General features: G+C 42.3%; 1 protein-coding gene across 3 annotated transcripts in view; it reads right to left on the reverse strand.

Moving 5' to 3' along the window:
• Window positions 1-27,929, reverse strand: part of PHF20 (PHD finger protein 20) — a 1,063,788-nt gene that overhangs the window by 783,873 nt on the left and 251,986 nt on the right. For all 3 annotated transcript variants that reach the window (XM_085619024.1, XM_085619022.1, XM_085619023.1), the window contains 2 exons: window positions 17,113-17,192; window positions 7,100-7,640 (listed from right to left, as the gene is read on the reverse strand). In XM_085619024.1, coding sequence (XP_085475150.1) covers window positions 7,100-7,640; window positions 17,113-17,192 — 621 coding nt within the window. The remainder of the gene's footprint in view (window positions 1-7,099; window positions 7,641-17,112; window positions 17,193-27,929) is intronic.

The raw sequence follows: 27,929 nt of genomic DNA on the forward strand, positions 1-27,929 counted from the left end.
TGTCGTAGAGGGCCTTGATCTTCAGATAGAAGTAGGAGCTGAGCTTGTCGCAGAGTTCCTGGGAGAGTGTTACGTCCATGGTTTCGCTGGTGGGTTTTGCGAACTGCTGTATGATATTGGACAGTTCCTTGGCGTTGGCCTGGACTTTGTCTCTTATGAAGGTCCGCTTGGTGTCTCTTATGCGCTGGTGGTATTCCTTCAGGGCACTCCTGTATTTGTTCTGCGCTTCCGAGGTTTTCTGGTTTTGCCAGGTCTTCTCTAGGTGTCTGCAGGAGCGTCTGGCTTCATGAAGTTCTGTGGCGAACCAGGCGGCCTTTAGAGGGTGTTTGGCGGAGTGGCAGAGGGGTGCGAGCTTGTCGGCGCAGCAGGAGATCCAGAGGTGTAATTCCCTGGCTGAGGAGTTGGTGTCTGTCGTGGCGCTGGGGGGGGTTTGAAGGAGGGTGGTGTTGAGGAGGTGTTCCTCTGTGACCTTCTCCAGTTCCATCGTGGAGGGCGCGGGGCGGGCTTGGTGCGCTGGTGGTGTTGAAGGTGAAGTGGACGCAGTGGTGGTCTGTCCAGATGGGCTGGGTGGTGTGGCTGTAGCGGATGTTTGTTCCTCCTGCAAAGATGGGGGTTGAGGGTGTGACCTGCTCTGTGGGTGGGCGTGTTGACCAGCTGCTTAAGTCCTAGGTTGGCGAGGGGAGTGATAGAGTCAGGGTCATTGCTGTTGTCGAGGTGGAAGTTCAGGTCTCCGAGAAGAATGTAGTCGTGGAGGTGAGGACGTGGGGTGCGGCGAGCTCTGCGAGGTCCTCGTGGTCTGTAGATGAGGGTGCCGCGTAGCCTTGTCCTGGGGCTGATCTCGATCTGGAAGGGGAGGTGTTCTGTGTTGGCGTGGGGGTCGCTCGTGCTGGATGTGGAGAGTCGGAGGGGGGTCCTGTGTGCGATGGAGTCCTCCTGGGCGGTGCGGGTGGTCCGGTCTCTGGATCCTCTAGCCGTTGGGGATGGCAGTGGCGATGTCAGGGCCGGAAGTGGTGTTGGTCCAGGTTTCCGTGAATAAGTCTACGTCGGGCAAGAGGATGTCAATCAGGTCCCAGATTTCTATGGCGTGTCGGTGCAGGGAGCGCACATTGAGGAGGATGCATGTCAGGGTTTCGGCGGAGCATGCATCAGGCGGGCCTTCGGCGGTAGTGGGAGCTTTGTCGATGGTAAAGGATCTGTGGGTGGGTCTGCATGAGAACTGTCCATGGGTGGCGTTCGGCGAGGATCTTGCGCAGTCGGTGCGTCTTCCGGGACTGAAAGCTTGGAGTGTGGTTGAGTCGTAGCAGAGAGGCCTGGGAGGAGCAGGGTTCCTGGCGCTGGTCGCGGTTGGGTTGAGTACGGGCACAGACTGGTTTGCCTTAGGCACGCCAGCGGCACGTTCGCTGAGCGACCGTGCAGCGGTCGCCATAAGTAGGGGAGGGGGGGTCGGGATCCGAGGTTGGGAGGTGGGAGCGGGGGCTGTGACAGGGTGGGAGGGGCCGCGGGGCAGCAGCGGCAGGAACCGGACAGTAGTTAAATCAGCGGTGCAGTACAAGTATACTGAGAAAATGACCCTTCTGAAGAACCCCTGCATTTTAAACCCTTAGAACAGCTTCCAGGGCCACCTATAGTATTTAAAAGATTCATGTTAGAAATTGTCTGAGGTGGCTGAGCTAGTCTTCCCACCCTAGTGAACGATGCTCTTGGCTCTGCACTAGCTTCTTACCGAATGCAGCTCGATAGGTCTCCTCTTCTCGCCCCCTTTCAATGTCATGTAAAAAAAAGTACTTATTTAGATTTAAACACGGTAAATCATAAAAGTAGATAAATACATAGTATTCACAATACAAACGGTTGTGAAATATCACCAAGCTTGTCACCTCTGAGAATGAAAAACACCCCAGCTAAAAACCTTGGTGCATGAAAACATTCTTTAATATTGGATACAAATTGCAAATATATACAAGCTGGTTAAAATTTATTACAATCCTTATTCATAAAAAGAGGCTTGTTGATGTGCTAACACATCTACACAATAGTGGTTGGTAAATGTGTGTGGTGTAGACCATGTAGCTGCCTTACATAGGTCAGCTAGAGGAATGTTTCCTAAAAAGGCCACAGACGCCCCTATTTTGCGAGTGGAATGCGCTCCAGGGGGTATGGATAAAGTTCTTTTAGCTTTAGCATAGCATGTTTGAATGCATTTAATAATCAATTTTGCAATACTAGATTTAGAGATGGGATTACCTTTATGAAGTGGAGCAAATGCAACAAACAGATGTTTTGGGAAAGTCTTTTGTCCTGTTTATGTAGTAAAATAATACTCTTTAACATAAAGCACGTGAAGATAGCATTCTGCTACAGAAACAGGTTGAGGAAAAAAAGACTGGTAACTCAACAGATTGGTTTATACGATTAGCAGAAACCACTTTGGGAAGGAATTTCAGGTTAGTGGATAGAACTACCCTCTCTTTGTGTAGCTGAAATCAGGGTTCTTCTAGGGTTAATGCCTGTAGATCACCAACTTGCCTCAGTGATGTGATTGCAATGAGGAAAGCAACCTTCCATGAAAGAAATTGCAAGGGGCACTTGTGCAATGGTTCAAAAGGTAGACCCATGAGCCTTGTGAGAACAATGTTGAGATTCCAAACTGGGGCAGGAGGAATCCTTGGTGGTATTACTTTTTTCAACCCCTCCATGAAAGCTTTGATTACTGGAACTCTGAATAGTGGCAGATGTTGCCTATGTAGCAAATACGCAGCTACCGCTGCAAGGTGCAAACAAATAGATCTACAAGCTAGTCTAGGTGAGTGTAACAGGTAACAGATAATGTTTTGTACAGAAACATCTAATGGATTGGTTTTGTTGTTATTGCAGTATACAACAAATCTTTTCCACTTTTTTGCATAGCAAGCTCTGGTGGTAGGCCTTCTTGCTTCTTTTAGAATATTCATACAACCTTCCTTTTTGGGAATGAGAAAATACAGAGTAAACCGCTGAGCCCTGGTACTGTGTTGGAACCAGCTTTATAGCTCCTTTCAGTAACAGAGATTGCACTTCCTGTTCAAGCAATTGTAGGTGTTCAGAAGAAAATTTGTGAGATCAAGGTGGAATGTTTGGAGGATTGCAGGTAAACTCCAGGCAATAACCATGTTGTACCATTCCAATCACCCATTTGTCTGTTATAGATTGCCAAATGGGGAGTAATTGTTCAAGTCTTCCCCCGATAGGTGTGGTATAGTCGGGGGGGGGGGAAACATGGGCAAGTCACTGCTTATTAGGGGAAGGGGAGTTACGGAGTGTGTAGCCCTTACCCCTACCTTTAAAGTTGTTCCCTCTGTAACCTCCTCGAAAGAAGCCTTTTGAGGGAGAGAACTGGTCATTACCTTTGTAGGTGGAGGTATTCTGGTCTGAGGATGTGGTTTTGGACTCCCTTTGGTAAAAGTAACAACAAATGGAGCCTCTGTTTGAAGGAGACTGGAGCGCTCACATGGACTTGGCCACTTCAGTGTCCTTTTTCTAATGCCTGATCTACATCAGGACCAAAAGATGTTTCTTGTCAAATGCAGTGTTAAGAATGGATTGTTGGATCTCGGACTTAAACCCAGAGATCCTTCACCAAGCAGGTCTCCTAAACAAAATGCTGGTGTTGACCTCTCTAGCCGCAGTACCAGCAGCATCTAGAGCACACCCGATGGAGGAATTTGAAGGTCCATTTCGAGCTCCGATTTGGAGACCTGCGTGGAGAAGGCTTCTTCCTCCTCTGTCGCGGATGCCTCAACGTCTTCTTGGCAGGAATCTTCACCGAAGATGTCCTGCGTATTTTTGATGCTGCATCTCTCAACATCAAGCCTGACGATCGTGAAGTTTTCTCTTTGATCGATAAGATCTGCAAGTGTTGCAGTCTTCTTACTTGTGCTCCGGAGACAAGCACAAGTTACACACCCTGTATGAATCAGTGCTCGGATACTTTGTGTGGCACTGAGGGCAGAATTTGAACTGTGTCCGTTCCATCGATGGAGAGCTGTTCTGATGCAGTTAGGCCCGAAGGCCATCCATGTAGCTTTCCGATCAAAATGCAGATTCCGTTGACCGAAATGTTATGCGGAGATGTGGAAAATGCATACTAAACAATACCGTTGAGCGAACCAGATGGCGAAGTTGATGATCATGCGCACTATCACCGAAAGGAGGAGTCAAATTACTTTGTGACTAGGACAGACTTCTTCGAAGAAAAACAACGTGCAAACATCCGGACAACAATAGATGGCAGGAGTATGCAAAGCATGTGTATCTACAGAACGCATCCCTTTTACATGTATTTCCAGCTACCTGGACAGAGTGAGAGGATTAATATCTCCAAACTTCTGACCCAAAAGAAACTGATGGTACACATTTTGTTCATTAAAGATCTAAAATAGATTTCATATGAAAATGTTCCCCTTTCAATGATGTGTGAGTGGATTTCATGGGAGCCCATTTAAGTACACTGCACAGCATCACAGGGAATCCCTTTTTTGTTATGTCACTTTAAATGCTCTACTTCTTGTGTAATGGGACAAGGCCTATTTCTTTTAGATCTAGCCCATAATTGTTTCGCAATAACTTGGATGATGAATGGGACATAAAAGCAGGGGCAGAATCAATCACATTTCAAGCATGTTCTCTGAAACAGCCGTAAGTTTGGGGCATATGTATCATTTACATGTCAAATGCATAGGTTACATGTAATTTACTGCCCCAACCATGCTGACCCTCCCATAACACTGGCCTAGTTTGAAGGCCCTCAGTTTCCAATAGGACAGTTTAGCCCCTGTTACTGCAGTTTTGGTGTCCATTACAGAAGCCTACAGAAAACTGTACTCGTACTTCTTGTAAACCAAGGATGGCCATTTTGATTGAGGGAGCACTTACAGTGTTAGAGAACACGGTCTTTAATTCCCAAGGGAACCACTTGTGAATTCCTGATACGAGTGAGGATGTTTCTATGCAGTATTACAGACACCTCAGTGTTGGCAGCAGAACATTTCTGTTGTGCAGCTTGGTAGCAGCAGTGAATAGTATGGGTGAACACAGACTTCACTTCCTGCACATATACAGTATTTATGAATCAAGTTTTTACTATTTTTCGGCTGTACAGCTACTGTGTAAGTAAAGATAACCAGCATTGTGCCCTAATGCTACATGCTCCCACTGTCCCTGTAGCTAGCTACCCTTTACTCCTGCCACTACACGACAAAGGGGCGATCGGTAATGCAGACAGACTGGGTATTCATACCTTTGCAGATCTTTACCCAGATTACCACTTTCTCCCTCCCCGAGGCCACCTCTTCATTTGCCCCCGCGCTGCTAGACACTCTACTATATTTTCAGCTGCAAGTCACCTGTTGTGCGATTCACGAGACCGTCCCCTCCCCAGAGGCTCACAGTGCTAGAACATGTCTATACCAACATATCGCAGAGTAAGTTAATAACTCTACCTCCACATGCAGCAGTCCTCTCCAACCCTTGTCCCAAAGGCTCGCTAAACCTTGCTACTCCTTTGACTGATGCCCAGTGTTCCTTCTGCTGCATCCAACTTTAAATGTTATCCCCCATCGGCTCCGCCTCATACATTTCAAATTCCTGCATAGTCTATACCGTACACCCACACTATTGCTGTGGAAGGTGCCCGACCCGGACTCTCACTCCCATGTGCCCCACGCTGGCTTCATACATCTAGCTTGGAACTGCCCGCGGTCTCAATCTTCTGGACCGAGGTCTTCCACACACGGAGGGAAGTCACGGATACACCCATCCCCTTATCTCAGTTAACTGGGCTGCTTGGATTTGTGAAATAGGTACTGCATTCTTCATGCAGACTAGCAGCTATGATCCTCTTACTAGCTAAACACAGGGTTGCAATGCACTGAGGCAGGTCGAGAGCCCCAACAATCCAAGCGTGGCTCACTGACATCATACTGTCAAACAACTTTCTGCGTTCTGGGAGCTTATGCCGCAGAGATCGCACCTTAAAGATATATGGGAGCCTTTTCCCTCTTACCTTTTGTGCCGAGACCCGGCCTCCACCATCAGGGTGGAACACCCTTCTATAGTTGATCACACTGCTTCGTGAGTTCTATCCTTTTAACTAATAGAGATGTGTGTAAGGGTTTGCAGGCTCTCTGTATATTATAACGTATATGGAGACTTAGGCCCGGACTGCTAACAATAGGCCGCAGTACAATGTATATCTTACAAGAATGTCATAGGCTTAGCCCATTGCACTAGACCGCACCGCATATACCTGCTATGCAAATCTGATAGCAATATATGATTGTCACACTTTGACGTCATGTTGCTTTGTACACTGCAAACAAGTTATAAATAAAACAATTAAAAAATGTAAAAAGATAGCCAGCATTTTCAGTTTTCCACTTGGAATTATGCCTATCCTACATTTGGGATTGGAAGCCCATCTACTGTTGTGTGTAGAGGTCATTTGTTAATTTGGATATTTCAAAAGTATCCCTCCCTTTCAGACTGTCCTGTAAACTAATAGCTTTTTAATCAATTTATAAAAAAAAATATGAAGTAAAATTCACAATTTTGAATGCTATTCTGATTTTTCTCACGGGAAGAAACCTTTTAACAGCCATTACAATACTTGGGCCTGATTGCTGCTCACTTAGCGCAATTCAGGACACAGGTTTACGCACAAACCACTTTTACATTTCACCAGCCACCACTGCTAGACACACCATAATGGGATAATTTTGTACAACAACTTGTCATCTTCACTAAACCCCATTCTTGTATCTCTGCCATGTTAAAAAAAACACTTGAATGTCTGTATCATACCAATCCATTTTTTACCATCTATTCATTTTTTAATCAATACTTAACAGTTTCATTTTAACAATTCTAATTATGAATCTAGAGGAAATTGTTCATTAAGACACAGATCAGAAAACCGCATCTCAATTTGTAGTAGGTGAAACTTCATTTATTTTACAGATGGAAAGACTGTGTAGAATATGGGCCTATGTTATAAAACCAACAAATCCATTTAAATCATGCAACATACAAACAGAAAATTCTTCACAAAACTATTTTAATTTACCTGCTGAAGTTGAGGATTGCGGTCGGTTTCGTTTCCTTCTGCTACCAGGAGTTTTATTTCTTTTCTCCTCTAAGTGCTTGTCAACCAAATTGTCGTTATCATTTAAGATATTCTCTTTATCTTCCTTTTCATTGTTTGGCAAATGCATGTCGGGTATCTTATGTTCCTCAGAAATGGCATTACATTTTTGTTTTTTTAAATCAGTCCTGCTTTTCTGAGACATGACGGCTACATTTTGATTTTCAAGATCTTTCTTCCTTTCCTCAGCGGGGGCAAATGACTTATCTTTATCAGGATCTTTCTTGTTCTGCCCCTCAGATACGGAAATGAAGTTATCTGTATCATGTTCTAGCTTGCTTGTGTTAGGAATGATAACTGGCTTATCTGTATCTTGGCTTTTGTCAATATTTTGTGACTGCTCATCTTTATCGTTTCTATTAATTTCTGTTGAACTTCTCCTTTCCTTACAATTCTCTCTCTTTCTCTGTAGGCATAAGGAAATTTCTTTCTTTCGCTCTTTAGGATTTGCACAAGCTAAATTCTGAAAAAGCAAACAAAAAGATAAATAGTTGCATTTCAAATTGAACTGAATACTTGCAGTATAACAATCATATAGGTCATGCTGTTTGTGTTAAAGCATCTGGGAAAAAATAGAAATTTTCAGAATTGGAAGAGAAGAGCCTCCACCACCATGACATAGAATCACCTGGGAGACAGGTGAAATATGTTTGTGCCAGAAGAACGATCCATCCAGCAAGGCAGGACTATACAAGAGCATAAAAGGACATCATAGTCAACAGAAAGACACAAGATCAAAACAGAAGCATGTGCAAGTGGGAAAGGGAAAAGTCTTAGTTCGGGGAGACAGAAATTTTAAGTTGACCTTTTGCGCAAGCAAAGATGCACGAGGAACATAGTCTCTAGTCATTGCTATAAGAAAAACAATATTTTTAGTTTGCATTTACCTGCTTCAGTACTAGTAAGAAACCGGTACTGTGACTTACCAGTATCTACAGTTCAGCAGTGTATCTTCCATAGATTCACATGGCTGAATTATTGCCATCATTAAGGTGTACAAAGGTGACTTAAAACACTTGACAATTTGGGGTTCTCCAGCTGGAGCGGAGTTTTTTTTTAGTTCTTTATTATCTATTAATCTCTCATGACCTTTTTACGTATATTACATTTCCAAACCAAATCTGTGGTATTTTCCCAACAAGCTGGGAATTGTAAAAAAAAAAAAAAAAAAAACACACATGAGGGTTGTTGTTCCCCCTCGAGGAACCTAGAAAATAGCCAACATCTGTCAAACAAGTGTTCTGCAAGAAAGTGGTATTCATAAAAGGTTTGCTGTGTTAAGATAGCCGCCTTTCCAAATTTCATAAACACGCAGAGTTGAGAAGAAAAAAAAAACATTAAAAGGTAAAAATATCTTTTCCTTTATCACAGTGATTGCAGTTTTCTAAGCGGTGTAAATATTTCTTGTAGTTTTCACCTACTTGCAGTTTGTGGATTTTTAATAAGAAATCCATGAGTGAATCCATAAAGGTATACATTTCTGAAAAGCAGACAACTTCAGCAAGGGGTCATTTGTGTGGATTGTGCATGGGATTCCTATAGACACTAAGGGCCAGATGTATCAAAGGGTTTTGCCCATTCTGTGTCTATGGGGAAATGTGTTGATACATATGGCCCTAACTGTTCAAATAAAAACAAAAAAACATATGAACAAACAGAAATGGGTGACTGCTTTCATCTGTATTTTTAGCATTGAAGGACAAAGAGAGATAGATAGATATAAATAAATGTAGTGTTAGTCAGCCAATGATTTGACAGGGTTTCAACCATGCATACATTTGTAATATAAAATGTAATGAATGGAAAAGTATGTGAAGAAAAGCTATGCATCACTGAAATGTGCTCAAGAAACTGAGTTTAGAAATAAAGGTTATTCGTATCACTCTAAATTTGGGATCATCCATACAATTGGTGGTTTTCAGGCCATTTTACAAAACGTGTTCAATGCACACTGGCTTACATTGAAGTGATAAAATAAGGAAATTCAAAAGACGACAAATGTTTTATCATTTTGCATTCTCCTGATAAAACACGTACTCCAAAGTGTGAACAGGCCCCTCACACAGGGCAGAAACCCCCCACAAATACACCATGGGAACTTCAAGGTTTTTAATTTAAATGGCATCAATGGCTAGGATGTCGGTAGCTGCTGTATTAGAGCCTGGGTTCGGCCAAAACACACAAAAAACTCCCAACAAAAGATATTTCTAAAACCTAGACCCTTAGAGGAGTCCACTGTGGTGTCGCTAGTGTGGATCACTAAGTTTACTTACCCAGAATGCCCTGTGAATGTCACACTTTGGCTTTCTATTAAGGAATACTCTGGAATACGCAGGAGTCAAAAATGTCCTACCATCCAGTATTCCCACACTTTGTGATAAATGATAAAAAATAAAAAATAAACACTAATTGTGTTGGTGGGCTATTTCTTGCGATGGGAAAATCAGTTTTTATTTTAACAAGTGATGTAATTACTGTTTGAGGTCATAAGCAACGCTAGGCAGGAGTGCAAGTCACAGCTAGCTCTGTAAACTGTAACTGGTGTATTTCAGTGTTTGCTTTTTGTGTTATTTCAACTCCTATAACGTCACTTGGAGTAATGCCTGACTGAACAGCCAATGCCACTTGAGTAAAAAGCCAATGTCACTATGTGCACAGCGTAGCCAAACCTCAGCGGCAAAAGATGCCCAAGCTAAAGAAGATGGGAAAAAATAGCACAAACTTTTAAAAAAGCAGAAACGAATCAGGGATAGGATCCACATAAGAAATTTGTTTAGTGTAAGCAGCAAGTGCGGTCACCACCGACCGAAAAGGGGGTGGGGGGGCATAGATGAGTGCAAGCATTCGTGCACAGATGCAGCATTTGAAAAACAGACAATGGAAAAGTATGATGTAGCAAGTTACCTGTTTACATGCATGTGCCATTATATTAAAGTTCTGAACATATTGCATGCTTCGATCCGAACATAAAATATTCATTAATTTCACAACAATAATGAAAGGGGAAAGAGAGGATATTCCTAATTGATAAACCCCTTCTCAACCTCTTTTCTTTTATGTTTTTTAAAGAAAGGGCATGGTGAAAGTCTTGCACAATCCCCTTTGCCTGCAATCCTTCCACCGCAGTGCATTCTAATTTTCAAGACATTCTGTTGTTGGTTGTATGACAATTTCGACAGACAGAAAATCGACCTACAAATATATCGCAACAAAAATATCGATGTCAAGAATATCGACATCCTATCTACAACATGGAAAGTACAAAAATATCGAAAATTAAATATCGATGTCAAAAATATCGTTATTAAAAATATCGTTTTTCTTTTACTTTAAAAATATATGTAAAATAAACCAAATTATACTTAGAAATTAAATAAACAATTAAATATATTGTATAATATTTAAAATGTATAATTAATATATATAATTTAATAAAACTTTAATTAAACATACATATAATATATAATATATATACTTACTTAATTTTAATAATAATTTCTGTAACGTATAAATTAATAAATGTTTTTAAAAATTACCAATACATCTATACACATAAAACAATAACATTAATATTTAATAATTACATATAGCAAACAATCAATATTTTTAATGTGAATAATTTTTATTATTAATGATATATTACAATAGCAAAAATAATACAAAACATATTAAATATCAGACACAATAAAACTACTAGTCCAACTCCAACAAAAACAACAGTAAGGAAAATGTTGGATAGCGTAGGGGTAAAAATTACTATTCCAACTCCAGAGAGTGCAACAGTAGGGAAAGCGTTGGATAGCGTAGGGGTACAAATTACTATTCCCACTCCAGTAAGTGAAACTGTAGGGAAAGCGCTGGATAGCGTAGGGGTAAAAATTACTATTCCAACTTCAGAGAGTGCAACAGTAGGAAAAGCGCTGGATAGCGTAGGGGTAAAAATTACTATTCCAACTCCAGAGAGTGCAACAGTAGGGAAAGCGTTGGATAGCGTAGGGGTACAAATTACTATTCCCACTCCAGTAAGTGAAACAGTAGGGAAAGCGCTGGATAGCGTAGGGGTAAAAATTACTATTCCAACTCCAGAGTGTGCAACAGTAGGGAAACTGTTGGATAGCGTAGGGAAAAAAATTACTATTCCAACTCCAGAGAGTGCAATAGTAGGGAAAACGTTGGATAGCGTAGGAGTAAAAATTACTATTCCCACTCCTGTGAGTCCAACAGTAGGGAAAGCGTTGGATAGCGTAGGAGTAAAAATTACTATTCCCACTCCAGTGAGTCCAACAGTAGGGAAAGCGTTGGATAGCGTAGGGGTAAAAATTACTATTCCCACTCCAGAGAGTGCAACAGTAGTGAAAACGCTGGATAGCGTAGGGGTACAAATTACTATTCCCACTCCAGTAAGTGAAACAGTAGGGAAAGCGCTGGATAGCGTAGGGGTAAAAATTACTATTCCCACTCCAGTAAGTGAAACAGTAGGGAAAGCGCTGGATAGCGTAGGGGTAAAAATTACTATTCCAACTCCAGAGAGTGCAACAGTAGGAAAAGCGCTGGATAGCGTAGGGGTAAAAATTACTATTCCAACTCCAGAGAGTGCAACAGTAGGGAAAGCGTTGGATAGCGTAGGGGTACAAATTACTATTCCCACTCCAGTAAGTGAAACAGTAGGGAAAGCGTTGGATAGCGTAGGGGTAAAAATTACTATTCCAACTCCCGAGAGTGCAATGTTAGGGAAAGCGTTGGATAGTGTAAGGGTAAAAATTACTATTCCCACTCCAGAGAGTGCAACAGTAGGGAAAGTGTTGGATAGCGTAGGGAAAAAAATTACAATTCCAACTCCAGAGAGTGCAATAGTAGGGAAAACGTTGGATAGCGTAGGGGTAAAAATTACTATTCCCACTCCAGAGAGTGCAACAGTAGTGAAAACGCTGGCTAGCGTAGGGGTACAAATTACTATTCCCACTCCAGTAAGTGAAACAGTAGGGAAAGCGCTGGATAGCGTAGGGGTAAAAATTACTATTCCAACTCCAGAGAGTGCAACAGTAGGAAAAGCGCTGGATAGCGTAGGGGTAAAAATTACTATTCCTACTCCAGATAGTAAAACAGTTGGGAAAGCACTGGATAGCATAGGGATTCTATAAACATAATAACCGATTAAATAATTAGTTATAAAAAAATAGCATATTAATAATTAATTTACAAAATATTTATTCTTAAATACCAATTATTTAAAATAAATATTTATATAAATAACTTTAAATTACATCCCACACTATTCCCCCTTTAACACACAACACACTACACATACAAAATACACAATACATTTAAATATCAGTTTATCTATTATTTACAATTAATAATACATTCTTTATAATTAATATACTTATTTACTAATTTATACATATTAACTACCAAATTACAATTATTCACAAAATTATTAATTAACAATACATTAATTAGCAATAACAACAAATAACATGAAATAATACATTATTTATATTTACTATATTTAATGTACTAATACCAATTAATTACCAAATACGTAATTAACAATTAATTATTATTAATTAAAAATAAATAAAAATTATCAGTAATTATTTGAATTTAATTACATCCTACCCAATTCCCCTATAAACCCACAACCCACTGCACATAAAAATTCACATGATTAATTTAATCATCAATTAATCACTTAATAAAATTAAATCAATTAATTAGTAATTAACAATTAATTAACAATACCAATAAATAAATATTAATATTAAACTAATTATAACTTATATAATTAACCAATTAATACAATTAATTTACAATTAATAATTAATTAACAATTAATTAATATATTTAATTTACAATTAGTAATTAATTAACAATTAATTAATCATAAATACCAATACAATACATATTAATTAATTAAAATTAAATTACTTCCCACCCTATTCCCCTATAAACCCACAACCCGCTCTGATACTAAAACGCTAAATTATATTTTAAATAATTATTAATCTCTAAACATTTATTTTTAAATGTATTAAAATACATTACAATAATCTTTAACATACAAATAAAATACATATTAAAATACATTACACTAATAAAATATCGATATTATTGACATCGAAATTTTTCATTACGATATTACTTACATCTATATTAATGACTTCGATATTATTAACTTCGATAATACTTACCTTGGGGTCGATATTCTGTCCATCGATATTATTGACTTCGATATTCTTTACCTACGATATTAACAACTCGATATACTTGTAGGTCGACTTTTAAAACTCGATATTTAGACTAACCACCTCTGTTGTTACACCATCGTCGCATTCCTTGTTACTGAACTTCTAACACAAATCACATTGTTTACTTTTCTGATTTAGATCAGAATCAAAATTATTTTACACTTTACTAGATTTGAGAGTATAATATTTCACTTCAAGATGTTTGTTAGACCTTGCATCTTTTGGCATGTTTCCCTGGCTTTCACTTTCTGACCTCCTGCTTTTGATGATATAATGGAAATAGTTTTTGCTGGTTTAGTGTTTTAGTGTCTCTGCACACTTATTCAATGTTATTCAGTGCTAAAGCGCAAGTGTGCCTACTGTAAAATATGTTAGGATTGGTTCTCCATGATTGGAATATCTGATGTACTGGTAAGTCCCTAGTGAAATGCACTGTGCGCTCCCAGGGCCTGTAAATCCAATGCTATTAGAGGGCCTGCAGCGCCTATTGTGCCACCCAAACAAGTAGCCTTTCAAAGGTGTCTCAGACCTGACACTGCAGTCTCTGTGCACACAGCTTTTAACTGCCAAGTCGACGTGGCAAGTGCACCCACTTGCCAGGCCCTAACCTTCCGATTTCTTTGATGTGAGCACCCCTAAGGTAGGCCCAAGGTAGCCCCATGGGCAGGGTGCAGTGTATGTGAAACGCAGGACATAGGCTGGTGTTTTACATGTCCTGATAGTGAAATACTATGCCTTTTCATTTTTCACTATTGAAAGCCCGTCATTTCCATAGGTGATCATTGGAGTTGCCTATTAACATTTTACAAGTGTGACTCTCAATTGGGAAAAGAGAGAAATGAAGTTTAGGTTCCAAAAGCTCAGAACTTAACATCTTTTTGTAAAGGTGTTTTTTAAATTGCGCGTTTCAAAATGTCACATTTAGAAAGTAAACACAAGGAGATGTGTTTACTTTTAGAAAGTGAGCAGTTTCTTGGTCAACCTTCTAGTGTGCCTCTGCCTGCTTGTGGATTCACAGTCAGGTTTTAGACTGACAGGAGGTTATTTGAGCATTCACTACAGACACTAACGCAAAGAAAGGTGAGGTGTCCCCTGCATGTTGATGGGTCTTCCTGGGCTAGAGTGGTGGGAGAAGCTGTCGATAGCACCTGAATAGGTAGTGGCTGACATGCACAATGCTGTCCCCACCCCCTGTAGTCTGGCTGGACCAGGGAGGCCAGAACTAGTTTTGCCGAGCAAGAGAGGCTCTCTGAACAAAGACTTCAAAAGGGAAAAAGGGGTATAAGTATTAGACCTAAAACCCCAGAACTTTAGAACTTTTTTTGATTAAGAACCCTGCCAAGACGAAGAGCTGCCAGGAGGACTACTGCCTCTTTGCTGTTTGTTGCTGTGTTGGGTTGGCCTGCAGTTGCGGTTTGTCTTGGCCAGTAAAAGGACTGGACTGAACTTTCGGCAACTTATTTCCCGAGTTTCTCCAAAGGCTTGAGGTGCAGCTGGCCCCTTGTTCAAGCAGTGGCAGGACCAGCACAGACTTCAAGATCATCTAATAACAGCACAGGGAACTGTGTGGTTTGTGTTGTAAACAAAGAAAAGCAACATAATGCTGTCACCGACACCACTGCTGGCCCCGTGACCTGAACGCACCGCAGAGAGCACATCTCCGCTTCGCACCACCAACCCTAGTCTCACTGACACCTCCAGTAAACCTCTGCTTGTACTGACATGAGGGCACCGCACTTTGTACCGCCTTGCTTCACAGTGCAGCCCTGATCTTCCAGACGACATTGCTCCACGATGACAGACGCCACTGCATGTATCTTGGCCTGGGGGCACTGCTCACAAGTTACTCTACACACTGCAGCCTTTGTCCACCAACGTCATCGACTCCAGATAGTCAACAGAGGTCCCTGTTTGCATCGTGACCTGTGGTTCCCGCATACCGCATTGCCCCGTCTAACACCGCAGCCTTGGGTCTATCGATGACAGCGCTTCAGCAATGATGCCTTAGCCTGCCCCGTGACCTGCGAGCACTGCCCCAATTTGCACCGCAGCACTGGTCTCACAGATGCAGCTGGATGCAGTCACCAAGCCGCTGCCTGTAACATGACCTAAGGGTACAGCACAGCTCCACTTCAACGCATGTGACCACAAGGAACGGCGACTCCTGTACCAACCTTCGAGAACGATGCCTGCCGAAGCCTCTTCAGATGCAAAACCAACAGTTGATGGACAGAATGCAGAACAATGTCATACATTCATCCCAGTACAGAAATCTGGGCCTAAATCCATGTTTTTTTGCTCGCCATGCCATTCCAGTTTGAACCCAGCCAAATGCAAATCAGTGTTGACCATGTGCCTCATGGGAACAGTCCAGTCCGAACTGCCAAACCAGGTTCTCCCTGGACTGGAAACAAGCATCCTAGGACCGGTTTCAGGGTTTCACCCCTCTTCAGCCAGGATAGCTTGATTCTAGTGGCATGGGGAGCACGGGACCCACGTCTAGACATACCCGTCCCTCTCGGGGTGACAAATGCAAAAACAACAGTTGATGGACAGAATGCAGAACAATGTCATACATTCACCCCAGTACAGAGATCTGGGCCTAAATCCATCGTTTTTTTGCTCACCATGCCATTCCAGTTTGAACCCAGCCATATGCAAATCAGTCTTGACCCTGTACCTCATGGGAACAGTCCAGCCTGAACTGCCAAACCAGGTCCTCCCTTTTTTCCGGTCCAAGGAGGACCGGCTTAGCAGTTCGGGCTGGACTGTTCCCATGAGGCACAGGGTCAAGACTGATTTGCATATGGCCAGGTCTAGACTGGGGTGGCATGGTGAGCAAAAGAATGATAGATTTAACCCAGATCTCTTGACTGGGGTTGCATGTTTTGATTTGTTCTGCATTCCGTCCATCAATTGTGTGTCTTTTGCTTCCTCGCCCTAAGTGCGCCGGGTATGCCCAGACGTGGGTCCCGGGCTCACTGTGCCACTGGATTCAAGCTATCCTGGCTGAAGAGGGGTGAAAACCCGAAACCGGTCCTAGGATGCTTGTTTCCGGTCCAGGGAGGACCTGGCTTCGCAGTTCGGGCTAGACTGTTCCCATGAGGCACAGGGTCAAGACTGATTTGCATATGGCCAGGTCTAAATTGGGGTGGCATGGTGAGCAAAAGAATGATGGATTTAACCCAGATCTCTTGACTGGGGGTGAATGTTTTGATTTGTTCTGCATTCCGTCCATCAATTTGGTCTTTTGCTGCCTCTTCAGAGCTCATCCCAAGATCCACGATGCCCTGCATTTCCAAGGTACTGTTTGCAATTCTTCCTGACACCGTACCTGGCCAGCGACGTCACGTCAGCCTGAACAGATGGATTTGTTTGTTCATGGTACAAACCTGCCAACTAGAGACCCTTATTTCCAACAATGTTTTTTAAATGGAGATTTTTAAGGGGACTTGAGGTCACCAAGGTATATGGTGCAGTGCTAATGGTTGGGGGCGGGGGGAGGACACATATCGTCTGAGGTCTAATAGGATAGTTGTACCATTGACAGTTTATAGTTGCATCATACTAAAAATGCATTTGATAGAATACAAATCAAACTCTACTTCCAGCTGTAAAATCATAATAGAGAGAAAGAATAACTCTTTGCAGAGAGAAGGGTAAATTAACTTGAAAAAATAGCCTTACCTGATCTTTGGAACAAGATTTGACGTGAATATTCTTTACAGTTTGAACTATTCCATCAAAGAATTTCACAGTGTATGTTCCTTAAATATAAAAAAAACACAAATAATTAGTAATTGCCCTTTACAAAACGATTACGGTCAAACACTGTATTTCTGGTATTCGCTCTACGCTTTTTACATCAATACCAACTTGCGTAATACAGCCAAACAAGAGATTTGGGAAAACTGCATTGCTTTCCAAGTCATAATTAAGTGGACTTTCTACACTTCTTACTCACCCATGAATCCAACTGTACTCTGTGGGGGTTCATATCTATGGAAAAGTCTAGATAGGCAAAGAAATAACGCTTTATATCAACCACACAGCCGAAGTTGTTTCAGCTATAGTAAATGATAGTTCTTTTAATTTCAAATTAAATGCAGCTTAGTGTAAGCTGCGTCTTTCATCACCATCAGTAGTTGTTTGTGTGTTAAATTAAAGGACAATGATTAATCACTGCAATTCAAATAGCGCCATGGTACGCGCCAAGTGTTTGAAGCGTCCAGCTAAACTGCATAATAGATCTAAACTGATTTTGCTCATGATCCACTGTTGACATGTTACTTTGCATAATATCAATAACAGATTACAACGCTATTTAAATTGTAAATACGAGAAAACAACATATTAATACTATTATCAACGACAGCAAGGACTTTATCAAAATTACCTTGGTCGATTTGTTTTAAATGTGCAACAGCTTCCATCTGGAATAATTTCCAAATTTCATTATATGTAGCATTCATAAATCTTTTAGAACATGGAGATTTAGGCCCCAAAAGAAAATCAGAAAAATTCATGTCTTCTGACAGGAGAGAAAGATGTTGCACTGTAGACAGTGTAGAATGTTCCAACCATTGTTGACAGTTTTCCCACCAAATATGTAATAAGAATATCAGAATGTTGTGATTGAAAGTATCAGGGATCAGGTCTGCTTGGTTTGAACTCAGGTGTGAAACTGAGAAAAGGAGCATGACAAATATTAGTGTCTACTGGCCACAATAACCACACATTAGGACCTGAAAGTGTAGAGTAGAACGTACCATTCCATACCATGCTATTTAGTTGGTCTTCGGTGTAACTTGTCAAATTTTGCCAGTTATCAAATTGAGCAATAGAGGGAATTGTTGGTGCATTCATTTCTTAAATTGTTTTGCCAGGCATAGAAATGTAGTCTGCTGGATGCTGTCATTCAAGAAAATCCTTTGTGTGGGACTCAAGCAGGCTCGAAATAAGGTTTCTGTTCCCTGAACCTGCCAATATTTTGTTCCCCAAATTGATTTCACATCAATTGCATTTTTCCAGTAGTCATAGCCGTTAAGGGCTAACTGGTTAACAAACTAAGATGTATATATTTAGCTTGGTCTGTGTAAGTATGTCATTTTTTGGGTAGGGTAGAAACTAATTTGAAATAATTGCGTGGGGTCTGAAGTGTCATATCCTGTAAAATACGTGACCTTGTCTCTATGCGTTGTGGAACTCCCTTGTGGGGGAGTCGGACAATGTTCCCATTGTGTTTAATTAGAGTGTGTATGAGGACTACTTGCTGTATAGCAAATGATGTCCATAATGGTGACAACAGAACATATCAGCATAGTTAGAAGAATTAGGAGGTCTTCTGATTAAAAAACAGTATAATACTCCAATTGGGTAAGCATAGAATTTACAGTTTCAACTACCAATCATCTGAATGCAACTCCGGTACTATTACATCACCCACTGAAACTTTGAACACACATGGTATCTGCAGGGTCTCCGTTGGGCTGAGCATATTGAAAGGAACTTAATCCTAAACAATTGCATCAGTAGCCTGGAACAGCTGAAATGTTGATGAGGGACAAGTTTCTTCAGTTTATGCAAAGAGGAATGTGGGGCCCACATCCGGTCAACCGATTACATAGGAGAACGTTACGGCAGGTAGTGGCCATTGATCAGGAGGAAAAAAACCAATCACAAATCCATTCCACATGAACCAAAAAAAACAAAAAACAAGGAGAGCATGATCAAGACATATATCCCAGGCGGGACTAAATAATTGCATTTCAACCATGAAATGAAAACACAAGTCTGTGCTGGAGGCAGATGTAAAACAGAAGAACGGTCTGCAGAAAAATCATCTTAATTCATGTAGTACCCAGAGGTACTTAGCTGAAAAACTGGAGGCTGAAATTCAGTAGCATGACTCGGAAAATCCAACAAAAAGGGATTCACCAATCGTGGATCAGTATAGATAACATCTGCAGTAGAAGATGCAACAGTAGAAACAGTAAACAGTTCGGTTATGTTGTCGACAGAGGACTCGGCCCTGCCCCACCTACCCCCCACCCCCTCACCCAAACCCCTCAACCCCCCCACCCCTCCCAATACCCCCATTCCCCCTAGCCACTTCCCCCGAAATTCTTGTGTTTGCAAAGAAGGGTCAATGACAAAGTTGACATCAACAGCTGTCTATTACATAGCCCATTGTATCAGTCTGGGATGGAGGGCCTTAGTGTTAGGAATGCTATCTTTGGTGACAACCTTGAAGGCTGGCACAGGAGTAACAACAATAATGTGTCCCTTGAGCAAGAGCCAATTCTTTAAGGATAGCCTTTTGCATGGCAGGTAGTATTTAGTGGAAACAAAACGCATTTCTGCTCCGGAATATAGATGTGATTTATATGCGATTGGCACCGTTTCACCTTAATTAAAAGGTTATGTATGTAAATCCAATTGGACCTGGTAAAATTTGGATGACAAGGTTTGTGATTTTGACACGTGTATGTAAGTGGCATGCTTCAAGTAAGTCAGATTGTAATGATCTGAGTGTATCTGTGTGGTCCGATGTCCAAGATGAAGAGGAAAAATAAGGGCATATTAAGGCATAGAGGTTTGACGTGTTGTGAATATTCAGGTATATTAGTTCTGCTAAAATAAAAAAATCCTAGCAGGGAGTGCAATTTCTTTAGGGTGTTAGGAAGTTGCAATTGTGCACATTTCTCCTAAAAATGAGGGACAAGGCTCTTTCCCTCATGTGAAAGTTCATATCCCAGGAAAAGGACACTTAGAAAAGCTATACAAGACTTTTTAAAGTTAAACTTGTAGCCACATTTAGCAAATGCCAATATTAGGTGATCTACTTTGGCCAAGTGGGTATTTAATTAATCATCCGTCAAGTAGATTATGCCTACATAGGACAGAGCATCAGGGTCAATGTCATGCAGAATTGACAATTTGTGCCGTAAAAACTCCTGGGCTGTTCTTATAGCCCATAGGAAGTCATGCTTAGCGCATTTGAAAACCTAGCGTGCTAAAAGCGCACCAGTCTCAGCTCTCAGGAGCCAAATTGTGACTGAAAACAGTTGGAAATATCCAAGTTGGTTTTGTACTTTTTAAGGACAACATTGTTAATGAGTACTGTACGTGTAGGACTATTCAACTATTCTAATGTTTATAATCTAAGACAATGCGTTAAGAATGATCTGGTTTTACAACAGGAAAAAGGACTTTTCATTTGAGAGAGACAGGGTTCAAGGACACTCTGGTACTACAATTGGGAGAAATGTCTTTACCGGGTGCTTTAGCATCCAGTTCAATAGGATATTGTGGTTGTACCTGTGGGGTGGACCTTTAAGCAATAATATGATAAGGGGAATTCGTACCCCAACATACATAATTACGGAAAAGTGCAGGCCCCAATGTAAGGGTGCATTCGGCTACATAAGCAGGTTTCTTCGTCAGGGACAAGGTGCGTAAGGTGAGAAAAGGAAGCAAGAATCGCCTACTTCCCTGGGGGGGGGGGGGGATGCGAGCACAAATGTTGGGGGTCAACTGACCTCCGCCAGGACATAGTTAAATTGTTCCAGAGTATTGCTTTAATGGTGCGATTAAGGTCACCCTCAATTTGAATATCTAAGTGATATAATCTGTCAGGTGGGGCTACGTATGTATCTGCGGTTTCAACTAACAAATGTTTTAGTTGCTTTCAGAAACTTCTTGAGATTACGACATACTATGGTGACTTCCGACGTGCTGTCCAGGAGTTACGGCCCAACTCCTGTTCAGAAGGAGGTTTCTCACGGTCTGCGGCATATTTAGCAGTCAAAGCAGCTACTTTTTTCTGAAATGCGGCTTTATATTGAGGAGTTCTGTCCACCTAAATCTTCATGTCAGACTAGCGTTGTCTCTCCCTTTTTGGTTTCTCACACTCTTGTCTGCGCTCAGATCACCCTCTGTTGTATTGCTGGTCAGAATATTCATGAAAAGAAACGAGGAGAAGGTGTATCAATAACCCAATACCTCTCTGCTGTCTTGATTTTAGTGCGATCATGAAAATCGAAATGTCACTCAGAGGACACCAATGGTGGAGAACCTCTAAAAGGTTTCCCTTTAACTTTCTGTTGCTGTGTAGATTTAACTCATGTTTAGTTAGTAAATTCACGGGCTGGTCTGGCATCCAGTTCAGTGCTAGGCTTGCCAAGTGGAGGTACTGAAGGTCTGGTTCCCAAATTATTGCATCCTAGCAATGTATATACAATAGTAATAATTATAGGCAACTCAAGTTCGCAGTCGACTACTGCCACTGCTGTAAGTCGCTGGCATATAGCCAAGGATGCTACTTCACCTTTATCATTAAAGAGACTAATTTCGGAGACTATGGGAAAAATACCCATTAATTTCATACTCAAATCTAGGGCAGTAGCTGTCCCATGTTCATTCTGTATCTGTTTGAGGATGTTCGGTAGAACAGCCATTGAGATGGAGCCATGACAGCGTATAGACTGGCAAAAATAGTCTACTAGGTGTTGCAGTCTCCAAGAGTGGGAGTCAGTCCAGTGGGTAAGCACAGAGTTAAAATGATGTGCTTGTCTTGTGGTCCCATAAGAGAAAAAACAGCTTCAAGTTGATCTATTTTTTGGGCAATTCAAAATGGAATTTCCTTGAAATTAGTAGGACGTTTGCCCGTAACTGAATAAACAATTACAGGACTAATAACAGGCGCTGAAGGCAACTGGGCTTGCGCTTGAGGTAAAATCTAGCTAGACCAGCTAACAATGAAAACAAATAAATTAAGTTAGATGTTTGTATAAGACAACTAGAACATTGTACAAGCCACTGGTTTGTACAAGATTCAAATTGCCTAAATCTTGATATGGTGTATACCCAGCTAATGCCGGCCAAGTAGCCCCCTCATTACTGAGAGGACCCATTCAAACTGTCCTTGGGACTTCGGGAAGGTTGCCATTAAACCATATCTGGTATTCCCAGACTGTAAGAGGAATTTCGGCAAGTGCATAACATATATATGCAGCAGGTGCTGGTGGTATAGTGCATTCACGAAGTGTTAGGCTCCACAGATGGAAATGTAACCCAAGAATGAAAAACCACCATGCAGCATCCACTTCTACAACAACAAGCATTGGCATAGCCAATAGGTCTCGCCTTTGGGACCTTATAAATCTTTACTTATGCAACACAATATCATTGGTACAACAACATCAACTGTTGCATGGCTAAACACTTATAAGGTCCCAAAGGCGAGATCTATTGGCTATGCCAATGCTTGTTTATATATTTAAATGGTAGTGGTCGAATGTATGGCATTATGGCATGCAAGGTAATTAGATATTGTTACCAAACAGACGAGACAGCTTTCTAAAGAACTAAACGCATACTTATGAATTCCCAGCGCCACCATAGCCCCTGGTATATCGGGGTTCCGATGAACATGGCTGCCGCAATGTTTACCCAGGGTGGCCATTTGCTCGGGAACTTTCAACGCCATGGCGAGTCACACTTCCTCGCTCTCCGTTGAAATGCGTGCGGGGCAATAACAATTTGTTGCGGAGCAAAACGCATCCAACATTTTATGAGATGGTTTCTTTGTTTACGGGGATGAGGCAGCCACAATACGGTTTGGGGTGCGTCAAAGGAGGAAGTGTGATGCGGAGAGGGGCTGGCGGTGGCAGGCGGAGAGGGCTGGCTTGTCTACTTGCAAACAGTGCTGTGTGGAGACGTGTACAACACGCGTCGCCTCCCCGAAATGTACAACCGGCACAGCACAAGGACGTTCGCCTCTGACATTGCACCATCCTCACCCGCCTGCTTGCAAACGTTCCTTTTGTCTGTTATTTTTTTGTGCCCAAGAAATAAAACATCCCCTTGGCTGCAGTCGTGTTCCCAGCTCTCGCGCGTGGCCCACACTTTAATGATTTCGAGGAGGCAGGGAAAGGGAATAGACTAAAAAACAAATTTAATTAGGTTAAGTGCGTGGAAAGGTGTATTTTAGTGGGATATTATTGTCATGGTCTGCGTCCTCTCGGGAGACACGGAGAGCGGCGAAGGGTTGTTTTCAAAGGGTTTTTCAAAAATGTCAAATCCGTTTTGAGGTGCCCCCACGTTCCTCCCTAGTGGAGTTTGGGTGTCTAGAAACTAAAAGCGCCAGTGAACGGAAAACACGAGCACTGTATGAAGTGCTCCAAGACAAAGAAAATAAAAGTTATTAGTGTGTTTGAATTTTCGGAAAATGCTCCAATCTGCCCACTGTAATTAATCATTAATCAAGCGAGATGGCTCTGTCTGGCTTCGAGCCCAGTGGCGCCTGTTGTCTGGCAGTAAGGGAGGGGGAGGAGCGGGTAAAAGAGGGGGAGGAAAGCCTGCCATGCGAGGGATGCTAGAAAGCAGGATAGCAGCTGTGCGCGTGCACAACATTGCGAACGCAAGCTGGAGGCCTGAAAAGCCACTAGGTTAGCACTTCTAAAACCCGCTTACTAAAACTCTCGCCAGAGCAGCGCTATAAGCGCTGGCTCAGGCAAGACCTAAAAATTACAGGAGCTCCTACATTACGGACTCCATGCTGTGCTAAATGTGCATAGACTGCCGGTTGGGCAGTTGACCGCAAAAGCAATAGGTTAAGCCATAACTAATTAAAATATGGATTCAAAGTGTAATACAAACAGGGTTGTAACCTTTTGTTATTCAAGCTTGATAAACCAACAGAACTAGTTGTTCCCCAAAAACTGTGGCGGATTAATCCCAATCACCGATGTCTCTGAAAAAGGTGTGAGGGTATTGTGGACAAGTACAAGCATTACTCGGGGTTCCGGCAAATAAGTTACCTAACCAAAACGTTGACTGCGCTATGTTGCAGGGATTCTGCTCAGAAACAAAACTATGCTTGGGACCATAGAACAACAGTATGTAAGGACTGAGACACTATACCACCTCCGTAGCTATGAGCCAGAGTAAGACTATCTATAGTGCCTCACTTGCCCTCTTAACCTTTCCACAGAAACAAATGAGTTGGCACCCTATAACACAATTCAGACCCTCTCATGGATCGCAGTAACTGGACACACCCTTTCACTCTCTCACTCGTACAGGTCCACAATAAGATAAACAAGACACACAAAAGGTTATATTTATTTAAACTATGGTGCTCTAAGATGCAGTATTTGCGCCCCTATTAAACGCCAAATGCATACATAAATCTCATTAGCATGATTAACAAATCATACACCATAAAAAGCCCTGTCCTGTTATAAGACAGATTAGCCTAAACCACCCGTGCTACTGAAACTAAACGATTCTATATTATTGATATCTGGGATTGGTGGTGGACCCCATACTTTAGCATACATAGGTGAATGTTCTACATCTCAGGTGATGCAACATTCTTGCCTCACAACCTTCACTCAGTGTGTTTTTTCAGAATCCCTGTCCTCCGTTATATGACAAGATGTGTGTTCACAAACAGTTGCATTCTCATATTACATCTAGGTGCTAGTGTCTGATCAGAGAGAACAAGGCGCATGCATTGTTGTTTGACCTGATCTGGTGTGTTCAGATTAAATCCCAGGAAAAAGAAGAAAGCATGAAAATGAGTGTAGGTTCTGTGGGAAAATACCACGTGGCACAAAAACAAGCGCACTATGTAGTAAACTGTGCAAAATAAAAGCAGCCAACAACATGCCCATTTAGGCTAACATAGGGAAAACGACGATGAGTCACGCAAGAAACACACAACACGGTCACTCCTGAATGCATGAGACCATGGCTGACAACAAGCAGGTTAGTGTTTTTGAGGTCTTTGGTTTTGTTTAGATAATACCGTAGACCCTTCTAGGAGTACAAGCCACAGAGAGATCCTTAAGTAAACAAGGACTATTCCAAAAACAGTAGCCTGGTTAAAACAGTTAAGTATTCTTTAAGTTCCTTTGCGAAAGAAAGCATCTGGTTGTGCAATCTCATACATTTTGGTAACTCAATCCACAAATCCCTGATTTAGGATGTAAAGAAAAGACCTCCCACTCCGAAAGGCACGTGTGTTAGAAAATTGTTCTACTTGCGCGGCCATAGATTTATCCCTCACGCCTGCAACTTTTAAATTCTGAAACTTTCCATCTAATATAGGGGTTATGCTGAATAGCCCCTTGTAATATTTAATTTTTGAAGTTTTAATTGTAAACCTTGCATGAACTGGCAGCTGTTGTATTTTCCTAAGATTGCTTTCCAGGGTCACCCAGCAAACCTTGCCCAACACCCCCTTACCCCTCCCCGCACAACTACATCTGGGTCAAACCGCCTGAAGAGGCCAATAGCTGAGCTAACAGAGGCATGCAGCTCAAGGACGGGTGTCACAAACGTGTATCTGCATGAGCACCTGAAAAGGTGCGCTGTACAAGTCAGCAACCCAAAGTGCCCGACAGCATAAGAGCGTCACCACCCATCTGAACAGACGCCATAACACAAGCAATAAGGCTGTTGGGTTGCAGAGGTGTCTACTGGCACAGAGGAACAAGCGTGCAATTTACCTTGGAGGGCAGATCCATCAGCCCTGGGACACACTGGGAGGTATCAGTCTGGGGCTTATGGATGTTGTAAACACCTCAGATGTGTCAAACTAGGGATCTTCCTCCTCTAAGTGCTGGTGCCTTTCACGGACATCAAGCATTAGGTAGGCCTGAACAATATGGAGAATCCCTCCTACCTCACTCCCACACCACCCCAGACTGAGTCCCTCAGTTTGAATCATATGGAAAACACTGGGTGAGATTGTTAAACTCTACCAAAAGCTGGTAGTGGGAGAGACCCCCCCCCCCCCCAACCCAGTTGCCTGCAGAACGACACAGTGACCCATGACAAGATGAGGAAGATGAGCTATCCCAAAATGAGTACACACACAGCTCACCCGGATTTAGAAGCTAGCCTTCTACAAAACACAGAACCCGCAGCGGAAAGCAAAGACAAACTTCGCTTCAAATTGTAGGTCTCACAGAAGAAGGAAAGGATGCAGAATTATACCTGGAAAGTTGCAGAGGATCCCTAGTCTCGAAGCGGTTTCTGGGTGTTTTGCGATGAACAGACCTACTGGATCTCTCCCATGGCACCCAAGATGGTGGGCTCGCCCAAGATAATTGTGGCCAAGCTCCCACAATACAATGACTGAGACCTGAAGGCACAAAGCGCTAGAGATTGGCTCATCTGTTGTGGACAACTCAAACATCTTCCTTTCCCCACACTACAATGCTGTTTTGATGCAGCAGCAAGATTGCCTATATTGGGCAGGCAAGGCACAGCTATGCTAGTTAGGATTCCAGTACATGCTTTTTTTCCCTGCAACACTCAAGTTAATAGTTGATGCAGTAACCCACTTATCAAATCCCTAGGAAGCATGAAAATGGACTGAAAAAAGATAAGCAATCCGGGCTATAACAGTACAGCCTCAACAGCAAAGACAGACAGGCAAGGAACGCAGATTTGTAGTGTCAACTACCACAGCCATGCAGAGGTCAATGGTCAGCCAGACATGCAATATCACAGATGCTTCCAATGGAAAAAACCATGTCCTTGAGAAGCGACACAGGGGAGAAGGATGAAGACCTGCCCTAGGTCACACACAGAATGGCCAAAGAGCTGCTATAGGCAAGTGATTCTACAGGAAAATGTAAGCAGACTCTACTTACACAAGGTTGATATAAAGGGGACACAAACATTTATCAGATGAGTGCTGCCGGAAGGGGCCTAGCGTGGTGCGTCCTGGGCAATAGCATACTTCCCTCTCCTCCCACCAGACCACCTCCTTACGCACGAGGGACCAGAATGAACTTCTATTTAATAGAATGCACGGCATAGTTTGTTTACCCAAAAATGTTCACAAAGTTTAGATTTCTGTTTACATGTTGGGCCCAGGATAATTTAAGAGCCTAGCCCAGCCCAGGGATGGGAGATCTAGTTGAGACAAGTAATTTGTTTTGTTTATTAGTGGAGGCCGGCACTGATCGGGGTGGGGTGAGGCGCGCCTCTGCTCAGTCTCTCCTCCATGGGACTCTGGCCGAACAGCAACCAGGAAGCACACCCAGGCTCCCCTGACCAACCACAATGTTGCAATGCAGCGTTGTGATTTGTCTGTGCGCCGGCGCTCAGACAGACTGGGGGCCTGGGCATGTTCTCTACGCAGAAGGCCGGCCAAGCATTCATGCACACTTGGAGTTTGCAAACTACTCCTCCTCTGCCCTGCTCTTAGAGCAGAGCGGCCCCACCCACTTGCCTGCAAAGCAGCCAGAAACAATAAAATGATAACAGATATAATTTTATTTTTCCTTTCGTCACACAGCTTAAAAGCAGTGGGGCTGCGCTCCACCTTAGCGGAGGAGCCTCCACTGTTTACTCAACCGTACTGCAGTTCAATCCAGATAGGAGGGAGATGGAGGTGGGAGGGTAGAGTGCCCGAGAAAAATGAGGCAATCTGGACATAACAGGGAAACGTAGAGCCAGCGGCCTGACCTGGGCTTCCACCT

The sequence above is a fragment of the Triturus cristatus genome, chromosome 7 (assembly GCF_964204655.1).
Source record: "Triturus cristatus chromosome 7, aTriCri1.1, whole genome shotgun sequence".
NCBI lineage: Eukaryota > Metazoa > Chordata > Amphibia > Caudata > Salamandridae > Triturus > Triturus cristatus.